This window comes from Onychomys torridus, chromosome 8, assembly GCF_903995425.1.
Source record: "Onychomys torridus chromosome 8, mOncTor1.1, whole genome shotgun sequence".
Taxonomy (NCBI): domain Eukaryota; kingdom Metazoa; phylum Chordata; class Mammalia; order Rodentia; family Cricetidae; genus Onychomys; species Onychomys torridus.
Window position 1 is genome coordinate 93,529,440 of NC_050450.1, and position 25,298 is coordinate 93,554,737.

The window sequence follows — 25,298 nt, forward strand, 5'->3', positions numbered from 1 at the left end:
TTTCTCTTTAACTCTCATTACCACACTACATGTTCATTTTAGGCAAAAACGGCTTATTAACCTTGAAAAAAATTCCCTGTAGTACCTGTTTAAGGCTTATACTTAATGTGATGTTAATAAGCACCAAATAAATAAAAGACTAGGAGACATTTTATATATTTATAGTTAATATTAGAAAAAGGCCCAAAATAGTGGGCCATCTGTTGTTACATATCTTAGAATCAGAGAAGCATTGAAAACCATAAGAATATAATTTCTGAAGAATTTTTCCCAAAGCATGTGCTAAGATATTTTAGCCGGGCAATGATGGCACATACCTTTAATACTAGCACTTGGAAAGCAGAGGCACGCATATCTTGTGAGTTTGAGGCCAGCCTGGTTTACAGAGCTAGTTCTAGGATAGCCAAGACTACACAGAGAAACTCTGTCTCAAAACAAAACAAACAAAAGATACTTTGCAGTGTTTATGCATATTTTGGTCATTTCTTGATGTTATTTATGAGACTGCTTAGTGCCTAGACTTATTCCTCTAAAATAATAGTTTAACCTCTAAGACATACTAGATGTTTTATACGGCTAGGAGAATCCAAAGAAAGCAAATGATACAGGGACATAAGTTGCAATTTGGTAAAGACACCTCTTTTCACGTGACCTTTCATTGAACAGGTGACAAAAGAGGTATGTAGTCTAACATTAAAGTATTTTATTAGATGGTAAGTAAATTAAAGAATTTAAAAATCTAAGCTCTCAGAAATGATTTTGCATGTTTTTGGTGTATGTGTTAGTATCATATAGTGGCACATTGTAGATTGATAGGGAAATTACCTGAGGAGACAGTCAGTCAACTGGAAAGCCTCCAATCTTATATTTTATTTGCTTTGTGGAGTTTCATAGAGAATTTTACTGACTTAATTAAAATTTGTGTTGATTTCAATGATGAATAAATTACTTTGAGGTAATGAAAACATTTTGAAACTAGAGATGATAAACAAGTGTGTGTCACATAGAATCTTATTTATTTCACTTATAGTCCTCTATGCATCTCCTGTGGGAATTAATGTAATTGGAGGTGGAATTTTCTGTCCGGTAAGCCCGATTATACCTGGCAGCTGCTTCCTAAATTACTACCCAGAGGCTTATATTAATTATAAATGCTGGGGCATTAGCTCAGGCTTGTTACTAACTCTTACAACTTAACCCATTTCTATTGATCCATGTACTGCCATGTGGCCTGTGGCTTACTGGTCCTTTGGCATCTTGCTCCTTGGGTGGCTGGCTTGTGCTGCCTTGGCTCTGCCCTTCTCCCTGTATCTCTGTTTGGCTTTTCCCTCCAGCCTTATTCTGCTATAGGACAAATCAGCTTTTTTTTTTTTTTTTTTTTGGTTTTTCAAGATAGGGTTTTTCTGTATAGTTTTGGTTCCTATCCTGGATCTTGCTGTGTAGACCAGGCTGGCCTCGAACTCACAGAGATCTTCCTGGCTCTGCCTCCCGAGTGCTGGGATTAAAGGCATGTGCTACCACTATTCAGGGAAATCAGCTTTTATTATCAACTAATTAGAGGAACATACATTCACAGCATACAGGAGGGTCCTTCCACAGCATTTACTCCTTTCTGTCTAATCAAAAAGGAAGATTTTAACCTTAACATAGTAAAATTACAAATAACAAAATAGTTACCAAGTACTAATTACACTTACAGTGTATAGTCTATTTGTATTTGACAAAATCAGAGAAAACATTTAATTGTCTATCCTATTTTGGTGAGTCTAAAGCTTTATATCTGATTTATCCTTTGTCATAATTAAGGAAACTAACTATAATGATCTAGTCTTCAGCTTCATCAAAGACTTTAGAAGGATGAAATGTTAATCTAATAACAGGGACATCAGGGTGGGCAAGGAGGTCTGGGATAAAGTCAGGTTTATTCAAATTGCGCTCACTCAGAGTTGCCGCTGCTGATCCAGCTGTCATTGCCTCTTCATTCCCAAGGGAGATAGGGAAGGTCCAGAGAAGGTCACTTGGTCACTTAGCCGTGGCTTCAGCAAACCCTCCACAGTCCAAGAGAAAACGAGCTACCCTTCCCTCTGGATCTTATCAGGTCACATATCTCCAAAGAAAACCATGCTCATTGAGCCAAGCTGCCCCATACAATTGACTATAATACTAAATTCCCACAACAAATTATATTAAAAAACTCTGTGTATTCTCTCACAAGTCCATGGTTATTTTATATATGTCTTTAAGTGCATAGATTAAAGTATTGTAGTAGTAGGAAGACCATACTGTTTCTATCACTTTGACTTGTTCCTCTCTCTTTAGGGATAAAAATTGACTAGGTTTTTTTAAATCTTAGAACAAAGAGACATGCTATATCTTTTAAAACCATGCATTTTATTCTATAGTTGTTCTTTTTTTTTTGGTTTGGCTTTTGTAGTTGGAGTTTTCCTGCCTGGCCCAGAGTCAGGACAAATCTCTCTCACTCACCAGGCCCACAGATGCTCAGACCCAACCAAGTAAACACACAGAAACTTATATTGCTTACAAACTGTATGGCTGTGGCAGGCTTTTTGTTATTTACTTCTTCTATCTTAAATTAACCCATTTCTATTAATCTATACTTTGCCACGTGGCTCGTGGCTTACCATTACCTTACATCTTGTCATGGCAGTGGCTGGCAGCGTCTCTCTCCAGCCTTTCACCTCCCAGAATTCTCTCCTCTCTTGTCCTGCCTGTACTTCCTGCCTGGCCACTGGCCAATCAGAATTTTATTTACACAGAGCAATATCCACAACAGGCTTTTTGGTTTTTCAAGAAAGGGTTTCTCTGTGTAGCTTTAGCGCCTTTTCTGGAACTTACTCTGTAGCCCGAGCTGGCTTCAAACTCACAGAGATAGAGATCTGTCTGCCTCTGCCTCCCGTGTGCTGGGATCAAAGGTGTATGCCACCACTGCTTAGCTTATTCTATAGTTTATAGTATCTCAGTGCCAGAATTTAAATATTTCGCTGTTAATAGATTCTCCTTCCAATGATTTCTTTCCTTTTTATTCCTTCCTTATTATTTTTTAAATATTTCATTTATTTTTTGAGAGTATAATTGCATAATTTCCCCCTTCCTTTTTCTCCCTCCATACCCTTACATATACTCCTCCTGTTCTTTAAAATTCATAAGATCAGCCTTCTCTGAAAGGTTTGATATGGACAGTGATATGCAGATAAAAATATAATGGATAAATTTAATAAATGTACAGTTCTAGTGTTTCATGTGTTTAGACCTTATCTATGCAACAATGAATTAAACAACTTCTCTGCCATCCTAGAGCTTGTATTTAGTGGGGGGTTGACATTGAATAAATGTATTTGTGTGTGTGTGTGTGTGTGTGTGTGTGTGTGTGTGTGTGTGTTTGTGTGTGTGTTACATGCTCACATGTGAGTGTGTGTGTTGAAGGTCTGCATACCTGTTAGCTTACCCTCTCAGAGGCCAGAGGAAGATGTTGAATGTCCTGCTTTATCACTCTTCCATATTATTTCTTTAAAACAGGATCTCCTGGAACCTAGGGCTAGGCTGGCAGCCAGCAAACTCTTCTCAGTCCTCCTGTCTCCAGTCCCCATAGTGCTGGGGTTTCCATCCACTTGTTTTCACATGGGGAGTAAGAGCCAGGCGTAAGTCCTTGTACTTGCTCTCTAACCCACTGAATGATTTCTCTAGCCCAGGAGATGAAGTTTTAGAGAAAAATAAAGCATAAGAAATGTGGATGAAGACTTTGATATATGAATCTTATCACATAGTCTTCTCCTCCTGGAATTTAGGAAGCTCATCTTTTGTACTGTAGATGTAATGGTCTTATTAAATAAGAAACACAGAGCCAAATGCAGAGTTAAAAGCCCAAGAGGTCAGAGCAGTAGCCAAGAGCCGAGACTAAAACCACCTTCTTACCACCCGCTACTACTGCCTTCCTTCTCCTCAGAAAGAGACCTACTTCCTGTGTGTCTGTCTTTTTATTGACTTTCTGTTCTGCCTTCTCATTGGTTGTAAACCCAACCACATGACCTCCTTGTCACTGCCTGTCTATACAGACCTCCAGGTCTTCTGTGGTTGGTATTGAGATTAAAAGCATGTGTCTCCATGCTGGTGGTATCCTTGAACACACAGAGATCTGCCTGTCATGTGATTGGGATTAAGGGCATGTGCTACCACTGCCAGACTTCTGCTGTGGCTTGCTATTAGCTTTCACCCCCAGGCAACTTTATTTATTAACATACAAATAAAATATCGTCATATTGTACCTTTTTTTTAAAGATTGATTGATTTATTATGTATACAGAAGAGGGCACCAGATCTCATTACAGATGGTTGTGAGCCACCATGTGGTTGCTGGGAATTTAACTCAGGACCTCTGGAAGAGCAGTCGGTGTTCTTAACCTCTGAGCCATCTCTCCAGCCCCTGTACATCCCACTAGCTCTTATAATTTTAATTAACCCATTTATTTTAATCTGAAATCCGTCCTGTGGCTCATCCCTCACCTCTCTGTACTGCTCATGCTGCTTCCTGCTCATCTGCCTGGCAACTCCACCCTTCTTCTCCCAGAGTCCTCTCTGTCCCTGCAAGTTGTTGAATGTCCTAGCCTCTTCCTAGCTATTGGCCGTTTAGCTTTTTTTTTTTCCCCCTTGAGACAGGGTTTCTCTGTGTAGCTTTGGTGCCTTTCCTGGAACTCACTCTGTAGCCCAGGTTGGCCTCGAACTCACAGAGATCCACCTGGCTCTGCCTCCCGAGTGCTGGGATTAAAGGCGTGCGCCACCACGGCCCGGCTTGGTTAACAGTTTTGTTTGTTTGTTTTGGGGGAGAGAGCGTTTGAGACAGGATCTCACCATGTAGCTCTGGCTGTTCTGGAACTCACAGAGATCCACCTGCCTTTGCTGAGATTAAAGCTGTACACCACATGCCCAGTTCTGTGGTTAGCATTTTGTTGTGATTACTTTTATCTCATATCTGCCTCTGTATGTCTTCATCTGTCTGTATCATTTTTGATTCATTTCAAAGTAAAATGTACTCTGTAGTATGATCTTGCTAAATATTTAAGCATGAAATCATTAGAGCTCAAATTTTGTTTATTTTGTTCTTTTGAGGTAAAATTTACATATAATATGCAAGTCTGCTGTAAACATTTGCTGAATTTGACAAGTGCATACATCTATGCATCCCAAATTCCATTAAATGAAGAACATTGCAAATTATAGTATGATTATGGTATTGCTATTTGCAGACAAAAGATATCTTAGAAACTTTAATTCATTTACCCTACTTCTACCTTTTGGATTGTTGTCATCAGTTTAAGTTTGCCTATGTTTTATTTATTGTGCTGGGAATGAACATGGGGCCTTATGAAAATTGGGAAGCTCTGTACCACTGATCTACTTCCTTGGCCTTTACATGTATTTTAAAATTATTAAGCTTTTGAAATTGATGCTATTTTGCAGTTCATATGTACTAACAGGTTAATCCATTCTGTGACTCTTCTTGCATATCTGATTTTTAAATATTAATTTCTTATTGGAATTTCTGCTAATCATACATTGTTTGGTTTTGCTTTTTAAAAAATTATTTCATTTTCATTTTTCAAAGAATTTTACAATCTGTGATAGATTTTTTTTTTAAACATTTATCTTCATTGCATGAGTCTATAGGCATACCTGTGCAGTAGCCCATATTTGGAGTCAGAGACAACCTGATATCATGGACTCTATCTTTTGTTACATAAGTTCCAGGAATGGGAGTCAGGTCACCAGTTTTGCTGGCAAGTACCTATAGAGGCTGAGCCATCTCCCTGCCTGAGAATAGACTTTTTGGTTGGTACCTACTTTCAGTCAGAATCTTTTTTTTTTTTTTTTTTTAAAGCAATCTTTTTACTTAATCTTCATTAAACAGTGCAGAGTTCAGTCAGAATCTTCAAGAAGGCTTCCATTGTCTTCTGTCCTTCATTTTGTTGAAAGTCATCTCTTACTTAGTCTGTTGATTATTGCTGTTTTAAATGCACAACATTTTGTTTAGCTGTTTCTGAGATTTCTTTCTGTTGTAGATGTTCTTAGCACTTTGGCTATGATTGCTTGGTGTTTTTGTTTTTATTTTTTGTTTTTTTACAGCCATAGCTTCATATATCTGATTAGTTAGAAAATTCCTGCTTCTTATCACCTCAAATACAACTTTTTCCAATTTTTCTGACTCTCTCTGAATTTTCAGTTATGTGCATGCTACAACTTTTCAGTGGGCTACATATGGTGCTAATATTCTTTTCCACATTTTCTAACCTTTCTTTGTGCTTTGATTTTAATATTTTCTGTAGATGTAAGCTCTTCATGTTTGTGCAGTTTCCTTCACAGGACACAGAAAAGAAGAGCAAGGATATAGGCATGGTAGTGGGACCACAAGGGAAAATAGGGGCAGACGTTGTTTATTTTTGTATACAACATACAAAAGAATGTTGTTATGATTGTACAAAGGAGAAGAAAAGTTACAAAAAAAAAACAAAAAAGGCAGATAATTTTTTTAACATAATTTCTTTATTGAATCTTTGGTAATTTCACATCATGCGCACTAACATGGCCCCAAATCTTGGGTATTCACATGGCCTTTGATGATGACAGGAACCTCGAACATCAACACAGACCCAGACATGGCCCCTCAACTGTAGCTCTGGCCTGGACATAACCATGGCATTGGGAGCAGATGATTTTTTTTTTAATCGGAGTTCTTGCAAACAGTATTAGGGGATGTGATGAAAAGCACAGGTGGGTTTTCCATTGACCTAGAGCAGTAAAGAGAAGAGAGGTTTATGAGCTTCAGTAGTCTTCAGAGGTGGGATAATTCTGGCTTTTTTTTCCAATAGAAGGAAGGATACATTGTGACTAATAGTTCCAGAGGGAAAAGAGTTTATAACTACCACAGAGGAGAAGTATTTTTATACATTACATGTTAAGAAATAACTCATGATGAAAGAGGACCTTCGTGATAACTTTTAAAGGTCTTTGTGAATTTCATATGTATCATATTTATATCATGTCACCCCTCCCTGTCCTCTCCAACTCCTCAAGAATTCTTGCCCACTCCTCACATTCATTGCCTCTTACTCTTTATTTATTATGGTTACATATGTATGCATATATAAATTTTAAAGCACAATTTGATGAGTTTATTTAGTGTAGCTCTCTCTCTCTCTCTGTGTGTATGATTCAGTTTTTTTTTTTCTAATTTAACTTTTTATTGATTCTTAGTGGATTTCACATCATGCATCTCGATCCCATTCATCTTCCTGTCCCTTTGTATCTACTCTCTGCCCTTGCAACTTTCCTCCAAGATAAAATAAAATTTAAAAGAAAAGAAAAAAAATCCTGTCATGGAAGCTGAACTGTGAGAGTGAGTCACACAGTGCACCCTTCAGTCCACACATCTTTACTTGCAATGTGTCATTGGTCTGGTTCGAGGCCTCTGGTTCCTGCTACACTATAGATACAAGGCCCTCACAGGGACTCCTCTTAGAGATCCTGTTGTAGTCTGATTCATGGAAATCCTGCAGCTTTGGGTCTGCAGGACACATGCTCCAGCAGATCATAGATGGGGTGGATGTTGGGATGGGCCATTTTATATCCCTGGTTCTGGGTCTGGGTGGTTGCTGGGTTGGTCACCCAGCCAGCTCTCCGTCATCCTCACCACCAGGGTGAGCTCTCCAGCACTGCTGAGGCTAGCTCATCCTATGCAATAAGCAGCAAGGGTCAGGACCAGTTCTTCTGCCCTCACACCCTCAGGGCCAACTCATCCACACTTACAGCAACAGGGCCAGCTCTACTATGTTGCCCAGGTGAGGTGGAGGGGCTGCTCTCCTGAGTGCAACAGCTAGTGAGAGGCAAGGCCAGCTCTTCTCTCCCTTGCCCATCCCACCACATGTAGATGAGGAGTGGGGCTAGATCTCTGATGCTCACTTTCTCAGGGTTGGTTCACCTGTGCCCCTGCCAGTAAGGAGGTATGCAGGGCCTGCTCTCCTGAGTGCTAATTCTCCCTGGTATTGCAGCCAGTGAGGGGCTGGGCCAGCTCTGTACAACCTTATTCTGTGAGTCTTCTTTGGTAACAGGAGTGATGGACATCAACAGAGATCACAGACATGGCCCTTGGCAGCAGAACAGGCCTGGATATCACCATGGCCCTAGATGGCAAGCAGGCCACCCACTTTAGCCTGCTTTTCACTGATTTCACCTCTTCAGATTTCCCTTTCTCCACAGGATGTGAACCATTCTGTCTGTCTGTCTTTCTCTCTTCCATACTCCACCATGTATTTGCTCACCATAATAGTGCCCAACTCTTGGTGCCACAAGGTGCCTGGCTGACCTGTGTTTTCTCCTCCCCACCCAGTGTGGGTCTTCTTCTGTCTTAATTGTGCTGGTCAGGCTCTTGTTTTCTCTTGCCTGCTTAGGGCAGTGTAGATGTACCGTCTTGGCAAATAAGAAACACAGGGCCAATTGCAGAGTTAAAAGCCAAGAGGTCAGAGCAATAGCTGAGAGCTGAAAACCTTACCCTTCACTGCTGCTGCTGTCTTTCCTCTCCACTAGAGGCCTACTTCCTGCGTCCTGTCTTTTTTTTTTTTTTTTTTTTTTTTAATAGACTTTCTGTTCTGCCTTCTCATTGGCTGTAAACCCAACCACATGACCCCCTCGTCACTGTCTATCTGTACAGACCTCCAGGTCTTCTATGGTTGGTATTGAGATTAAAGGCATGTGTCGCCATGCTGGCTGTATCCTTGAACACACAGAGATCTGCCTAGCTCTGCCTCCCAAGTGCTGGGATTAAAGGCATGCAACCACCACCGCCCAGCTTCTGCTGTAGCTTGCTCTGATCCCAAGGCAACTTTATTAACTTACAAATAAAATCACATTTCAGTACACATAAAAATATCACCATAGGGCAGACCACTTCTGACTTGTTAATGGGGAATATGTAGTTTTGTAAAGTGTGTGTGTGTGTGTGTGTGTGTGTGTTTTGGGGAGGGAAAAAGGGAGGATTGAGAAAGGAGTGGGTAAGAAAGAGGAGACAGGGAAGTTGTTCCAGAATTGGAGAGTCAAATGAAATGTAGGATGTATTTATAGCTAGCTAATTGTTTCTTTGAATCTTTAGTGCTGTTAATACTAGAAATTTTGAGAATTCTATTCGTGGTTGCCATAAGATACTGGTGAAATTGATATTATTAGTCTCATTAATAAAAAGTATTTAAGAATGCACTCAAACAGAAGCTTGAGGATAGTTTTATTAGCATTTAAAAGAAAACCCCCAGGTCAGACAAGCTGTAAATCTTGGCAGCTGCCTGGAAGAGGAGTGTGGAGAAGAGAAGAGGAAAAAAGCCAGGTAGTTTGAGTCAAGTTAGTGTGGAGGTCAGCCACGTGGTGGACAACAAGCCACATGATGAGGAAGGGAGCTGTAGAGAAAGAGTGAAGCCCAAAGTACCAGAAAAAGCACGTTCAGGTTCTGGCTGGCATTGGAAAGAGAGCTAGAAGAAAGAGGAAAAGGTATAGCTCTATACACAGTTAATTGCCGATGTGCTTTTAAAATGAGACTTAGAAGTATTTCGAATAAAAATGTCTTAACTTATTTTCTCTGTTTTCTTTTATAGTTTTATATTAAAAGAGCACAACCATGTTTCGGAATAGTCTCAAGATGCTTCTTACTGGTGGGAAATCAAGTCGGAAAAACAGGTCAAGTGGTAAGTGGCTATCCCATACTTACTCTGTGTGACAGAAGTACAGGCTATCTTAGGGATCTGAACTAATGCTGTCATCCTTCAAATTTTTATTAAGTAGTTTATAAATTTGGAACATAAGAAGGTTTACATTCTTACAGACTGTCATATTCTTTATTAGAAGGTAGGACCCTTGAATATTTATCAGCAGCAGTCTGCTAAAGAAAAACTGTGAGAAAAAAGTACTTATTTCTATTTTATGAGAGAATAATGTTTCTAGACATTTATTTGTTAAAAATTCGACCTATGTTTATTTTAAAAATTAACATAGGAATTTATTATAGTAATAGATACTTTTAGTGGAAGAAATCATTAAAAATAGGCCAGTCCCCATAGGTTTATACAGAAAGATATAATTATAGGCACCATGGTATACCCATATCATTCCAGGGTTATGGAGGCTGAAGCAGCGGGCTTATGAGTTTAAGGCTGGTCACTCTTGACTACCTAGTGAGTTCTAGCTCAGCATTGGCTACAGGGTAATATCCAGTCTCAAAAAGAATTGAATTTTTTTGTTTGTTTTGTTTTTTGAGACAAGGTTTCTCTATGTAGCTTTGGAGCCTGTCCTGGAACTCACTCTGTAGCCCAGGCTGGATTTGAACTCACAGAGATCCGCCTGCTTCTGCCTCCTGAGTGCTGGGGTTAAAGGTGTGTACCGCCGCCGCCCGGCAGAATTGAATATTTTTTATAAGTGCTAAAGTTTATGAAGGTTATTGTTGAATTCTAGACTATTTGTATCTTTATCTGATAATCTTATCTGTATTGTTAAATAGTTTTGGTACTTATTGATTTGCTTTTTAATTCACATGGCAAATTTTGGTGAATGTTCTGGATGTACCTAAAAATAATGTAGGTTCTGTATATAGTGTATGTAGATCAGTTTTGTTGATGATAGTCCTGAAATATTTTATATCCTTTGGTATTATTTTTTAAATATAGATTGAGAAAGAAGTGGTAAAACACCATCCTATGATTATGGGTTGGTTCATTTCTCCTAGTTCCTGACAGTTTTGCTTCATGTTTGAAAGCTATCTTATTGGATAAATTAAATTTAGGATTGTTATATCTTCCTGGTGAATTGATTTTCACCATTATAGAATGTTTCTCTATTTCTAGAAATTCCTGTTGAAAGTTAACTTTGTTTTGTATCAGTATACTGTTTCAAACATCTTGATCAGTGTTGCAATATATGATTTGTTTTATTCACTTACTTTGAATACTCAAATGATTGTTATTTGTAGATAGTGGACTGACTTTTCATTCATTCCAGAGAGGTTTTTTTTTTTTTTTTTGTTTTCTGTTTGTGTTAAGGAAACACATTAGTCCACATGAAGTCAGGAATGTATCTGGTTTTTCAGTATAAAACACTGCTTTGTGTTTTCTACTTGTCCTACCTCTTCTGTGCTGCTTTATTTTCTTTATTTCTTGTGGTTTTTGGATTGACCAAAACACCTTTTTATTTTTATTTCCTTTAGTAGCTTGAAAATAATGTTCTCTTATAATTTTTAAGTAAGTACTTTAAAGATTCAAATATCAATCCTTAGCTTATCAAAAATTTATATTAATTGGTACTTTGGCCCTTTTCTTGGTCAGTGTAAGAGTCTTCAGTTCTTGTTTTATATTTGTGTTTTGAGTTCTCTTAAGACATTTTTATTGTCTGGTTGCTATGGTGAAATATTTGAGCCGATGCATCGTAAGGGAGGAAGGCATTATTCTGGCTCCTGGTCTAAGGGGATGCAGTGAAGGCATGGCAGTGGGGAGCACCTCATCAGTGGCCTTGATAACATGAGGTTGCTGCTGCTTCTTTAAATAGCCACCAGGGCAGAAAGCAGAGACAGACCAGGTGGGGTTAGCTTGGAACATCCTCATCCCTCTCTCCCCGACTCACTTCTGGGGATCTAACTCAGGGCTTTGTGGCTAGTAGGGAAGCATAAGCACTCTACCACTCTGTACTTCCACCTTTCCCTTTGTTTGAAAGTCATTCGCTCTGGGTACCAAACTAGATGGGAAATTCTTTTTCATTTAGCACTGGAATAGTTTTTTTTTTTTTTTTTTTTTTTTTTTAATTGTCTTACTGAATTATAGTGTCTCTGAAGAAACAATAATTCTCACTGTTTGTCCTTTGAACTATTACAGGTGCTAAAATTTTATTTTTCTTTACTTTGGCCATCAGTGTTTGACATGATACACTTAGATGTATAATTTTCTTTCTCTTAATTTTTGTGAGTTTTGTGTAGATCTCAATTGCAGAAAATCTTATAGGATGATTGAGTGAATGGGGGGGCTTCCTCTTCTATACCAAAGGTTAGCAAACCACGACTTGCCAAATCTAGCAAGTGTTGTGGTAGCACACACCTCTAATATAGTCCCACCACTTGAAAAGAAGAAGCAAGATAATAAGGAATTCAGGGCTAGCCTGAGTAACCTACCTAGTAAGTTCAAGACCATCCTAGGATACATAAGATCCTGTCTCAAAATATCAGAAGGAAAAAAGTTTTATTGAGTACAACCAGATTCTTTCATTTATGTATTTGCTGATCCTATTCGTCCATCCAGTCCACACATTCATTATAAATTTTGTTGATTTCTGTTGATCTCAGTGGATCTCTGCTTTTGCAGATGAGTCTTCTACCAGTGTTTAGATTTAGTAAATTACTGTCATGGTCATAAATTTTATTAGAGAGTACTAACTTTTGTCATAGAACCCTGTAGCAGATTTCCTTAGGTCTGAGAATGCAGTTCTGAGCTACAGACTGATTATACAAGTACCACCACATCTTCTTTTTAAATACTCATTGTTCCTTCTCTCTTTCCTACCACCAAAGAATTTCACCCCATTCCCATTTTGTCCTTAAGATACATATCAATCAATAAATTATTCTACATTGTTTTCTTTAAAAAAATCTTTTCTAATATAATTATCTAGATGTTCTCATAACCATGAATGTTACCTGAAAATTTTTAGCAATTGAGTTAATGCATAAATAAACTGTTTTCTCTGACTTACTCTTGTCTCTACCTTTTTTTTTTTTTTTTGAGAAGAGGTGTGTACTAAAAATTAAACTTAGGGCATTGCATGTGCTAGGTAAGCACTTTACCATTGAGCTGTGTTTCCAGCCTAATTTTTATAAATAACTATTAGAAACTTAGTTTGGCAGAATCTGATCTGCCCTAACTTATTTATACCTATGTCCTATAAGTGTTATTCAGAAAGTTTCTACTTTATACACATCAGTCTTTATAAAGCCTTATTTTTTCTCCATAATCATGACATTGGCCTTGTCTGGAATAGACTTGCCATTTATACTTGAGTCACTTTAAAAAAAAAGTCCTACTTAGCCATTAGAGTTGCACTTGTATTTCACTCTGGCTCACAGTGATTGTTCTTTTGCCCATGCTATTAGAGTGTTCATTATCTGTCTTCCCAGTGTGAAATTCAATGAAATACTTTGTACTGTTTATGAGCTTTCAGAAATGCTTCCTTACTATAGTTTTTAATTACCCAAGGATCAGAAATTCATGCATGCTTCCTATTATTCTGCAATAGTTCATACTGTCTCTATATTTTTATTTACTCATCTATATTTGTATTTCATCGTAAGAGAATGTAAAGAGGTCATGTAGCCAGAATTGTGTTCAGTGAAGCGTATGTTAGATAAGTTACCTTACATTCACAAGTGTCATGTGTTTCACAAATATAACTTTCACATATATTATTTCATTTTGTCTTTATAGAAAATTCCACTCCATTTTATGGGTGAGAGGTAAAAACTTTAACTTAACATTATATAGCTAGTTGGCCTGAAGATATATATGTACTTCAGTGACACATAATGCATGTGTTTAGCACACAGGTGAAATAGTCTTTAAATAAGAAACCAATATAGGATTTATTAGAAGCTTATATTTTTCATGTTTTCTTAAGATGTTACTAATTTCCTTTGACTTCATTTCCTGTAACTCTTTTTGCCTTCCTTCACTCCGTTTTAGCCATGTGCCTTCTCCTACTTTGTCTTTTATGTGTGTTGTTCCTTATGTTTAGGGTGTTTGTTAGGGCCATTCCTTCATTAAGGCCATAACTCGGATGTCATCTTCTCATTGAGGTCTTTGCTGGTCACCAGATTTAACATACTCCCCTTTTTACATTCCTCTTAATTTTTGCGCTCTCTCTTTTTGTCTCTGAAGCAAAAATAACTTTTTATCTTAAATATGTCTTATTTTCCTGCTCTATTATTTATTTTTACTTTAGGAACATACATTTTATGACCACCACAACCCTCAATCTCCTCCCCCTCTTGACAGGGTCTCATTATGGAGCCCTGAGTGGCTTAGAACTTGCTGTATAGACCAGAATGTCCTTGGACTGCCTCCAAGTGCTGCTGGTATTAAAAGGCATACACCACCATGCCTGGGCAGTTCATTTTGTTTTCAGCTGTTGTATCTTGTTTGTAACATAGCAAGTGCTTAGTAATGTTTGTTTTATGAATAAATAACATTTTAAGGAAAATAACTGTGTTATCAGTGTATATAAACTATATTTGGTCACAGTAGCACACAACTGTAATCACAGCTATTCAGAAGGCTGAGGCAGGGGGAACTTTTTAGCACAGTAGTCAGAGGCTAGCCTGGGCAGCTTATCAAGACACATCCAGAAAGAAAGAAAACAAAGGATTACAGTAATCTCACTGTTAAGAGATGATAAGAAGGCTAAAGAAGTGATCATAAGGATGAAGAGGTGTGGTGGTGGCCCACAGAGGCTATCTGGTGAGACCTTATTCAGGGTCAGGGAATCTGAGCTTGCTTTACCCAGCAGGGCTGCATAATGGGGTGATTTGGCTAGGGGCGTGGTTACCAGGTGTTTGGAAGGGTCTACACTTGTAGTACACAAAGTACTTTGTGCTTTGATTTTGCAAGGGGGGGAGGTCTTTTGTCTCTTCCCTTTGCATATTATAAAAAGTTCTGGCTATTACAAACAATGTGGATATGAACATAGCTGAGCAAATACCCCTGGTATGATTGAGCATTCCTTGGATATATGCCCAAGAGTGCTACAGCTGGGTCTTGGGGGAGATGGATTCCCAATTTTCTAAGGAAGTGCCATATTGATTTCCAAAGTGGCTGTACAAGCTTGTATTCCCACTAGCAGTGGAGGGGAGTTCCCCTTGCTCCACATCCTCTCCAGCATAAGTTGTCTTCTGTGTTTTTGATCTTAGCCATTCTGACAGGTGTAAGGTGGTATCTCAGAGTCGTTTTGATTTGCATTTCCTGGATAATTAGGGATGTTGAGCAATTCCTTAAATGTCTTTCAGCCATTTGAACTTCCTCTGTTGAGAATTCTCTGTTTAGTTCTGTAGCCCATTTCTTAATTGGACTGTTGGGCATTTTGATGTCTAATTTCTTGAGTTCTTTATACATTCTGGATATCAGCCCTCTGTCAGATGTGGGGTTGGTGAAGACCTTTTCCCATTCTGTAGGCTGTCGCTTTGTCTTGTTGATTATGTCCTTTGCTCTACAAAAGCTTCTCAGTTTCAACAGGTCCTATTGATTGATTGTTTCTCTCAGTGTCTGTGCTACTGGTGTTATATTTAGAAAGTGCTCTCTGGTGCCAATGTGTTTGCTCAGCTATGTTCATATCAGCATTTTTTGTAATAGCCAGAACCTGGAAATAACCTAGATGCCCTTCAGCTGAAGAATGGATAAAGAAAATATGGTACATATACACAATGGAGTACTACTCAGCAGAGAAAAACAATGACATCATGAGGTTTGCAGGCAAATGGATGGACCTAGAAAAAATCATCCTGAGTGAGGTAACCCAGACTCAGAAGGACGAACATGGTATGTACTCACTCATAGGAGGATACTAGATGTAAAACAAAGATGACTAGACTGCTACACAACTCCAGGGAGGCTACCTAGAAAACGGGACCCTAGGAAAGACACAGGGATCACCAGTGACAGAGAAATGGATGAGATCTACATGAACAACCTGGACGACAGATCTACATGAACAGCCTGGACGACAGTGGGAGTAATGAAGGGCAAGGTTCGAGGGAAAGAAAGCTTAGGGGAGCAGGAGATCCCAGCTGGATCAAGAACAGAAAGGGAGAACAAGGAATAACAGACCATGATAAATGGTGACCACATGAGAACAGGAATAGGCAGATTGCTGGAGAGGTCCCCAGAAATCCACAATGATACATCCTCTGTAGACTGCTGGCAATGGTTGAGTGCTGGAACTCTCATCCAATAACTGATGGAAGTGGATGCAGAGATCCTCAGCCAGGCCCCAGGTGGAGCTCCAGGTGTCCAATTGTCGAGAAAGAGGAGGGACTGTAAGAGTGTGAATTGTTGAGACCAAGATTGGAAAAAGCACAGAGACAAATAGCCAAACGAATGGAAGCACATGAATTACGAACCAATGGCTGTGGAGCCCCCAGCTGGATCAGGCCTTCTGGATAAGTGAGACAATTGAATAGCCTGAACTGTTTGGGAGGCATCCAGGCAGTGGGACCCAGACCTGTCCTTAGTGCATGAGCTGGCTGTTTGAAACCTTGGGCTTACACAGGGATACTTTGCTCAGTCTGGAAAGAGGGGACTGGCCCTGTCTGTACTGAATCTGCCAGGTTGAGCTGAATCCCCAGGGGAGTCTTGGCCCTGGAGGAGGTGGGAATGGAGGGGAGAGGTGGGGGTGGGGGTGGGAGGGGGGAGGACAGGGGAACCCATGGCTGATATGTAAAATTAAAACACAAATATAATAAAAAAATTAAAAAACAAAGTTCTTTTGAATAAACCTCAGGACAACTAGGTATTGACCTAGGGTCCTCCTGAAGCTCTCCTGTGTTTCTGTCTTTCTTATTGTCTCTTTCTATCTTTCGGATCAGTCTTGTCCTCATTCCTTTCTCCTCCCATCAAGAACCCTTCGATAGGTCAGTGGGAGCTGGAGTCTGGCAGACTCCCACAAAGAGGCCGAGAAGACATGAGGAAGAGGTCTAGATAGTGAGTTTACTGCAGTGGTTGGGAAGTGAAAGGAATGAGAGAAAATAAATGATTTGTTCTGGAGTTTCTGGCTGCAACCTGGCATTGCAGTGTTTCAGGTCCATGTAATATGCACAGTGATCATATATTTAGTGATTTGCTGTCTAGAAACGTGTACTACATTTTTTCCCACTGTAATTACCTTCATTTCCTGGGCTCATTTAAAGTATTTTTTTAAATAATTGCTTTATTTTTATTTTATGTGCATTGGTGTTTTGAATGTGTCTATGTCTGTGTGAGGGTCCCCTGGAACTGGAGTTATAGACAGTTGTGAGCTGCCATGTGGGTGCTGGGAATTGAACCTGGGTCCTCTGGAAGAGCATTTGTTAGACTTCTGCCATTCCAGCTATGTAACTGCACATATGCAGTTCAGTAGCAAAGCAAGGAGTCTCATGTCATCTTACATGCTGTGTGTGAATACGCGCAGCTCAGTCCCGCAGTCTGCATGCGTGGCATGTGCAGGGGAATCTTTAAAAAGCTGGTCACAGACTCCTCCTCTCTCTCCTGCTCCTCCCTCCCCACTCTCTCTCTGCACTTGTCCGTGTCGCCCCCCCCCCCCCCTCACCCCCCCACCCTGCTTCTAATAAAGCTCTGTTACTGGGTTTTGTTGTGCCTCTGACCTTTCTCGAATAGTAAAAGCGCAGCATATTTTTAAAACCAACAGCAGTCAGTGCTCTTAACAACCAAGCCATCTCTCCAGCCCCTACCCTTTTTAAAAAGTAATTATTTTTATTTTATGTGCATTGGTATTTGACCTGCATGTATGTCTGTGTGAGGAAATTAGAACCACTGGAATTTAAGTTACAGACAATTGTGAGCTGGCACATGGGTGCTGGGAATCGTCTTTTGAAGAGCAGCCAATTCTCCCTAGCCCCTTAAATTCTTATTATAACATGAGGATTATTTTTCCTTAGGACTCTAAAAAACAGTTTGATACTATAAGTTCTTTTAGTGGCACACTATACTATTTTAGCCCAAAGATTTTTTTCACTGTCTACTTTTATAAGATTGTAACTTACAGAATTTGCAGTTTCCAACTTTGCTGATAGAGAAGGACAGAGAAAACTGTAGAGTTTATGCTATTAACACAAGCCTTTTTTTGTGACCCATTTTTAAAAACAATTTAAAGGAGATGAGTTTCTATCCATAGTAGTTTCTCCCTGTCCTCAGCTTTTATAAGGTGATTGAGATTTACACAGTGATTTCTTACTGCTGATTGGAGTTCTTTGATAAAGCTTTCATAAAGTGCTTAATTCAAGCTCATATGTTGTATTTATTTTTAAGGATTGAATGAATCCTCTTGTAGCTAGACTGGTCTCAGACTTGTACTATCACTCCTGTGTCCATTTCCCAAAGTGTAACAGTTGCATAAAGCTTTTTCTTTAATATTTCAGGATTAAGTTTTATTAGCATAAAACATATCCCTGTTAAAATCTAGTTTACTAAGTGTGTCCCTGTGCAAGTTATTTTAAAACCAAAACTATTGTGTCAGTTGTAAAGGTCACACTGTTTACTGTGTCATCATCGCCTGTGTCAGTTAGACTGATGGCTTGCCATCTATTAGGTATAGTTCAAAAAGGCAGTGAGTGGCTGCTAGCAATTTCAGAGGACTGTTCTGAGTAGATCCTCAGTCAGAAGCAGGCAGCTGTCCCTGCTTCCCCTCACTAGTACTGTACTGTATTTCTTGACACTAAAGCAGAGAAAGCTTTCTGATGAAGAGGTCAGTGTGCTCCATCCCTCTTGTCATTTTTTTAAAAAAAGGCTTTGCCTGACCCCAGACATTTTCTCTTATTCGGGTGTGTATCTCAAAGCAGGATAGCAGTTTTAAGAATTAGACAGGGTGGCTTACTAAATGTTCCTTGGTAAAAAGCAGATTTTTGAAAAATATTAAGTTGAGCCATTTGAACGGATTTAATTTGGCATTATTGCCACAGATCAGTTACTTTAAAAAATCCAAGTATAAGCCCAATGTGATGCCATGTTCTTTTAATCTCAGCACCCTGAGGTAAAAGCAGGTAGATTTCTGTAAGTTCAAGGCTAGTCTGGTCTACCTGGTGATTTTTCAGGACTGCTAGAAACAAAAACTGAAAACAAACAAATCCTAGTACATATCAGGTATTATTTACAATTCTATATTAGTAAATGTGTATAATGAATAAAAACACTTAAAGAATAGATTCTGGTTTCTCATTTTAAGAAGGGATTTAAGTAACAAGTTAAACATTTAATTTTGTTTCTTATGGTATATTTTTATGTTACATTTTGATACAGTGCATTTACTAAGATAAAATAATAGTTTTAATACTATAAAGTTTTTCACTTGAATATATCAAGTTTTTTGTTTAAGAAATTTAAATATTTTTTTAATTTAAGATTTATTTATTTATTTATTATGTATACAGTATTCTGTCTGCATGTATCCCTGCAGACCAGAAGGGGGCGCCAGATCTCATTACAGATGGTTGTAAGCCACCATGTGGTTGCTGGGAATTGAACTCAGGACCTTTGGAAGAGCAGTCAGTACTCTTAACCTCTGAACCATCTTTCCAGCCCGAAATTTAAATATTTTAATTTTTTTAAAAAAAAGCCTCACTTCAATGTGGATTGAATGATGTTAAATTCTTTAATCAAAACTGCACACAAGTATTATATTAAATAGTTGTATTAGCTTGAAATGTGTATAAAACTGGAAATTTTGAGATGATTTCCTTATTTGCTTGATACAGATTTTAATTGGAGGTGCTTGTAGTTTTGATTAGGCAAGTCTGTGTTAAGCAAAATTTATAGTTATTGTAAGATTTCTTAGAAAGTAGTCAATGCCAAACAAAGGATTTTACTAGGAATAGATATGTCATTCCTGCCTTGTACCCATAGTGCATCATAACATAATGTTTTATATATATATGAGGGAATGAGGCAGGATGATTGCTGTTTGGTAAAGTCTACATAGTGAATTCCAGGCCAGCCTGGATTTTACAGTGGGACTGTCAAACAAAACAAAACAACCCACTCAAAAGGATGCAAGTAAAAAATGGAGAAATAAAAATGTACCTATTTACATGTGATAGAATCCTTTACTTAGAAGGTCCTAAAGACACTACCAAAAACCTCTTAAATCTGATAAACATTTTCAGCAAAGCAGCAGGATGAAAAAAACATAAAATTTATTAACATTTTTATATACACCATTATTGAACATACTGAGAAATCAGGAAATAAACCTGATTTATGATAGCTTCAAAACAAAAATAAATTAGGAATTAACCTAATCAAGGAGATGAAAAACCTCTACAGTGAAAACTTTAATATCAAAGAAATTGAAGAAGACACTAGACTAGGAAAAACCATCTCATGTTCATTGGTTAGCAGAATTAATATTGTTAAAATAGCTTTATTACCAAAAATGTTCTATAGATTCAGTATAATCTCCATTAAAAATCCCAATGACATTCTTCACATCAATAAAAAGAAAATTTATACAGATACATTAAAAAACCTAAATAGCCAAACAAAAAGAATAATGCTAAGTGAATTGTAATACCTGTTTGCAGACTGTATAGTAATAAGAACAGCATGTTTAATACTGGCACCAATGTGTAGGTCAATGACACAGAATAAAGGACCCAGAAATACAGAGACAAACAAACCACACAGCTATAAACAACTGATTTTGACGAAGGTGCCAAAAACTGCTGGGGAAAAGATAGGCTCTTCTATAAATGGGGCTAAGCATACTGAATATTCACATATAGAATCTCACCTGCATAAAAATAAACAAAATATATCAAAGATCTTGATGAAACTTTGAAACCACCAGAGGAAAGCATACAGAAAACACTTTGAGATACAGACATACCAAGGACTTTTTGAGAATGAGCCCCATAGCCCAGAAAATAATACCAAGAATTGACAAATAGAGTTGCACAAAATTAAAAAGTTCTGCACAGTTGGGCAGTGGTGGCACACGCCTGTAATCCCAGCACTAAGGAGGCAGAGGCAGGCAGATCTCTGTGAGTTCGAGGCCAGCCTGGTCTACAAAGCAAGTTCCAGGACAGGCTCCAAAGCTACAGAGAAACCCTGTCTCGAACCCCCCCCCCCCCAAAACAAAACAAAACAAAACAAAACAGCAGCTCTGCACAGCAAAGGAAACAGTTCATTAAATTAAGACATAGACTACAGAATGGAGAAAAGCTTTGGTAGCTGCTATTCATCTGACAGGGAATTATTATCTAGACTTGAATTGAAAAAAATCCAAGAATTGAACAAATTGACCCCCCACCAGAAAAAATATGATTATTATTTTAAAATATTTATTTATTGTATACACAGTGTTCTGGCCTGCATGGATCACTGCAGGCCAGAAGAGGGCACCAGATCTCATTCCAGATGGTTGTGAGCCACCATGTGATGCTTAAAATTGAACTCAGGACCTCTGGAAGAACAAGCAGTGCTTTTTAACCTCTGAGCCATCTCTCCAGCCCCTAGAAAAATTATCTAGTAAGTAAATGGGCAGTTTTCAACAGTTTTCAACAGAAGACTAAAATAGCCAAAATAACCATAAGAAAAATGTTTACCCAGAACTGGGTATAGTGGCCCATGTCTCTAACCCCAGCACTCAGGAGTGATAGGCAGGAAGATCAGCATTCAAGATCATCATTGGCTACATGAAGCGTTAGAAACTAGTCTGGACTATGTGATAACCTATAATAGCCCCAAACAAAACCAAACCCCATTATGAGGTGTCATCTAACCTCACTCAGAATGACTATCATAGAAACAAATAGCCATACATCCGATAAGGTATAGGGGTAAAGAACCTTCCTACCTCACTGGTGGGAATATAAAAAGCTAAAAAATTGAACTACCATACTACCATACTATCTAGTTATTCCTAACACATAGTGTCTCTGTCTGTCTCTCTCTCTCTCTCTCTCTCTCTCTCTCTCTCTCTCTTTTACATGAAGACATGTGGAAACACATATATGTTTATATATGTGTGTGTATATGTATATCATATTATTCAGCCATAATAATATTATGTTATTTGCAAGAAAGTGGATGGTAATGGAGATTATCACATTCAACAAAATAAGCCATAGTAGGAGCTAGACAGATGGCTCAGCAGTTAAGAGCACTTGTTCTTGCAGTTTCTGGGTTCGGTTCCCAGCACCCATATGGCAGGTCACACCACCTGTAACTCCAGTTCCAGGGGATCTGATGACTTCTTCTGGTTTCTATGGGTACCAGGCATGCAAGCAAAAACATGCATACACATAAAGTAAATAACATAAATATAAAAAGGCATGTTGAGAAAATATTACACATTTTCTTTCATGGGAAGTCTAGATTATAATAATAATAATAATAATATAAAAAGGCATGTTGAGAAAATATTACACGTTTTCTCTCATGGGAAGTCTAGATTATAATAATAATAATATAAAAAGGCATGTTGAGAAAATATTACACATTTTCTCTCATGGGAAGTCTAGATTATAATAATAATAATAATAATAATAATAATAATAATAATAATAAAAACATGGGAAGTCTAGATAATAATAATAACAACAACAACAACAGTAAAGGCCAAACGTGGTAATGTGTGCTTTTAATGATATTGTGTTCCTCAAAATATTGTGCACCCTAATCTGAGGTCAGAGGACAGAACAGCCACTAGATAGACAAAGAGGCCAGGAAATGGTGGCACACACGCCTTTAATTCTATCACTTGGGAGGCAGAGATCCATCCGGATCTCTGTGAGTTCAAAGCCACAGTGGAAACAGCCAAGCATGGTGACTCATGCCTTTAATCCCAGGAAGTGATGGCAGAAAGCAGAAAGGTATATAAGGCATGAAAACCAGGAACTAGAGCTGGTTAAGCTTTCAGGCTTTTGAGAAGCAGTTCATCTGAGATCCATTTGGATAAGGACACAGAGGCTTCCAGTCTGAGGAAACAGGATCAGCTGAGGAATTGTGAGGTGGCTGTGGAAGCTGTGGCTTGTTCTGCTTCTCTGATCTTCCAGCATTGACCCCAGTACCTGGCTTCAGGTTTTTGGTTTTGGTTTTGGTTTTTCGAGACAGGATTTCTCTGTGTATCTTTGGCGCCTGTCCTGGAACTCACTCTGTAGCCCAGGCTGGCCTCCAACTCAGAGATCCCCATGCCTCTGCCTCCCAAGTGCTGGGATTAAAGGCGAGCGCCACCACCTCCTGGCTCCATGTTTGTTTTTATTAATAAGACATTTTAAGATTCATGCTACATAATCCCAGCATTTGAGAGGCAGAGGCAGACAGATTTGAGGTTGAGGCCAGCTTGATCTACATAGTGAGAGATTCAGGCCTGCTGGGGCTACATAGTGAGACACTGTTCAAAAACAGGTGATATGAAGTGGGGAGGCTAGAGAGATGACTGAGTGGTAAAGAGCACTGGTTGCTGTTCAAGAGGACATAGGTTTGAGTCCCAGCACTCACATGGTGGCTCACAACTGTCTGTAACTCCAGTTCTAGAGGATCTGGCACTATCTTCTGGCCTCTGTGGGCACCAGGCATGCATGTAGTGCACAGTCACATGTACAGGCAAAACACCCATATGTATACCTAAAATAACAATTAAAAAAAAAAGAAAACCAAAGTCATGAAAGTGGAGGACTAAGGTAATAAGATGAAAGATAAGAAAATGGAACATGGGGATTAGTATAATCAAAAGACATGATAAACATGTATGCACGTATAATGAATCAATACAATTTATATATGCTAAAGTAGTCTTTTTATTAGAATTTTCTGTAGTGGTAGATGCCCTTTTTACAAATGTATCATCCAGTGCTAGAATGGAAACAATTTAGAACTCTTTCCAAATCTCCTTTTATAATTTAGTCTTTGGTGCTTACATTGTTTTTGGATTTGTGAGTTATGTTCCAAGTTTGTTCCTACAAGCAGGGAACTTTAATAGAGGAGAGGAGAGTTCTAAACCAATAGCAAGTTGAGAGGCAAGGCAGAGGGGGAGAATTGAATTGATTTTTTCTCTCTGAATTAGAGAATAAACCTAGGGCTTCTCACATGCTAAAAAGGGCTCTCTATCTCAAACTTTTTATTTATTTTTACTTTTTATTTTGAAACAAGGTCTAATTAAGTAGTCCAGGCTGACCTTGAACTCATTCTATAGTTCTAGGCCTGCTTTCTTTCTTAGTTTCCAGAATAGCTGGAATTGAAGGATTGCACCATCAGACCTAGTTTATAAATTGAATTTTGAAGTCTATATAGGACTTAGGGTACCACATAGAGGAAGCAGCATTTGCTCTTAAATGGATATAGAAAACTCTTTGGTTCCCATGGTAATTGTAGAAATCATTGCTATTCCCAGAACTCAGGTGAGTTAGATAATTGCTAAAAAGATGGACAGTTAATCACTTTTAAGCTAATGATGTACTTAACTTACCATGCTAAAGAGTTGTGATTATATTCTTAATACTGCAAAGGAGCCACTGCAGGATTTTAAACTGAGAAGAAGATTTTAGCTTCAGTTCTCAGTTTTTATTCTTGTAGTGATTGGAATAGTAAGAATTAACAAAATAGTCTAACTTAAAACCTCAGAGACATTATAGTAAGAGATACCACCAAGAACTTCCTCCAGCAGAGAGTTTCCTTATCCTTTAGGGGTCTTCCCTGAGGTCAATCTGGATCCTTGACTTCCCCACAGAAATAAATTTTAGGAAGAGGAGTGTGAGTTTACTAGGAGAACATTTAGCTTTAGACTTAACTGTGGGGTTGATAGAAGGCACTCAGGGAAGGAGTAAGGAGCATTGTCGGGAGTGGGTTTCTCAAAGGGATTTTGTCTTAGCAAGAACCTCATAGACTGTCTTGGTGGCCCTTGACTTAGAGCAGTGGTTCACAACCTGTGGGTCACAACCCTTGAGAAGGGGTCACATGACCCTTTCACAATCATTGGAAAACACAGGTATTTACATTACAATTCATAACAGTAGCAAAATGACAGTTATGAAGTAACAACAAAAAATTTATAGTTGGGGGTCACTACAACAAGAGGAATTGTATTTAAAGGTGGCAGCATTAGGAACGTTGAGACCCACTGATATAAAGGGTTGTGAAAGAACCTGTTTTTGCCTTTTCCTTTCTGTTTTGATAAGTGAGAGTGTTGGTGGCTTCAGAGGAGATGTGATGGGTGGAATTACCACCTGATAAAATGGAAACCCTGGGCTCTAGGGATACCCAAGGGGATTGAATGGAATTTCTTGTGAGAATCCTAGAAAATTACAGGGGTATAGCTGGGAAAGGAAAAAGGCCATATATACTTAGGCCTTTTCATTGCTATTTCATCATCATATTTTGAAATTATCTTTTTATAAGAGAAATATTGTCTTTGTCAACAACCTTTATAGTAACAACCTTTAGAGTAAATAATTGTGTTGAATTCTTGATTTTCAGGTGAAGAAAGGCTTCAACCAGACTCTGGGGTCAAGGGCT

General features: G+C 38.5%; 1 protein-coding gene across 10 annotated transcripts in view; it reads left to right on the forward strand.

Annotated features, from left to right (window-relative positions):
- Tanc2 (tetratricopeptide repeat, ankyrin repeat and coiled-coil containing 2) overlaps positions 1 to 25,298 on the forward strand; it is a 332,046-nt gene that overhangs the window by 26,799 nt on the left and 279,949 nt on the right. For all 10 annotated transcript variants that reach the window (XM_036197446.1, XM_036197448.1, XM_036197449.1 and 7 more), the window contains exon 2: positions 9,651 to 9,740. In XM_036197446.1, the coding sequence (XP_036053339.1) occupies positions 9,674 to 9,740 (67 nt within the window). In that variant the 5' untranslated portion in view covers positions 9,651 to 9,673. The remainder of the gene's footprint in view (positions 1 to 9,650; positions 9,741 to 25,298) is intronic.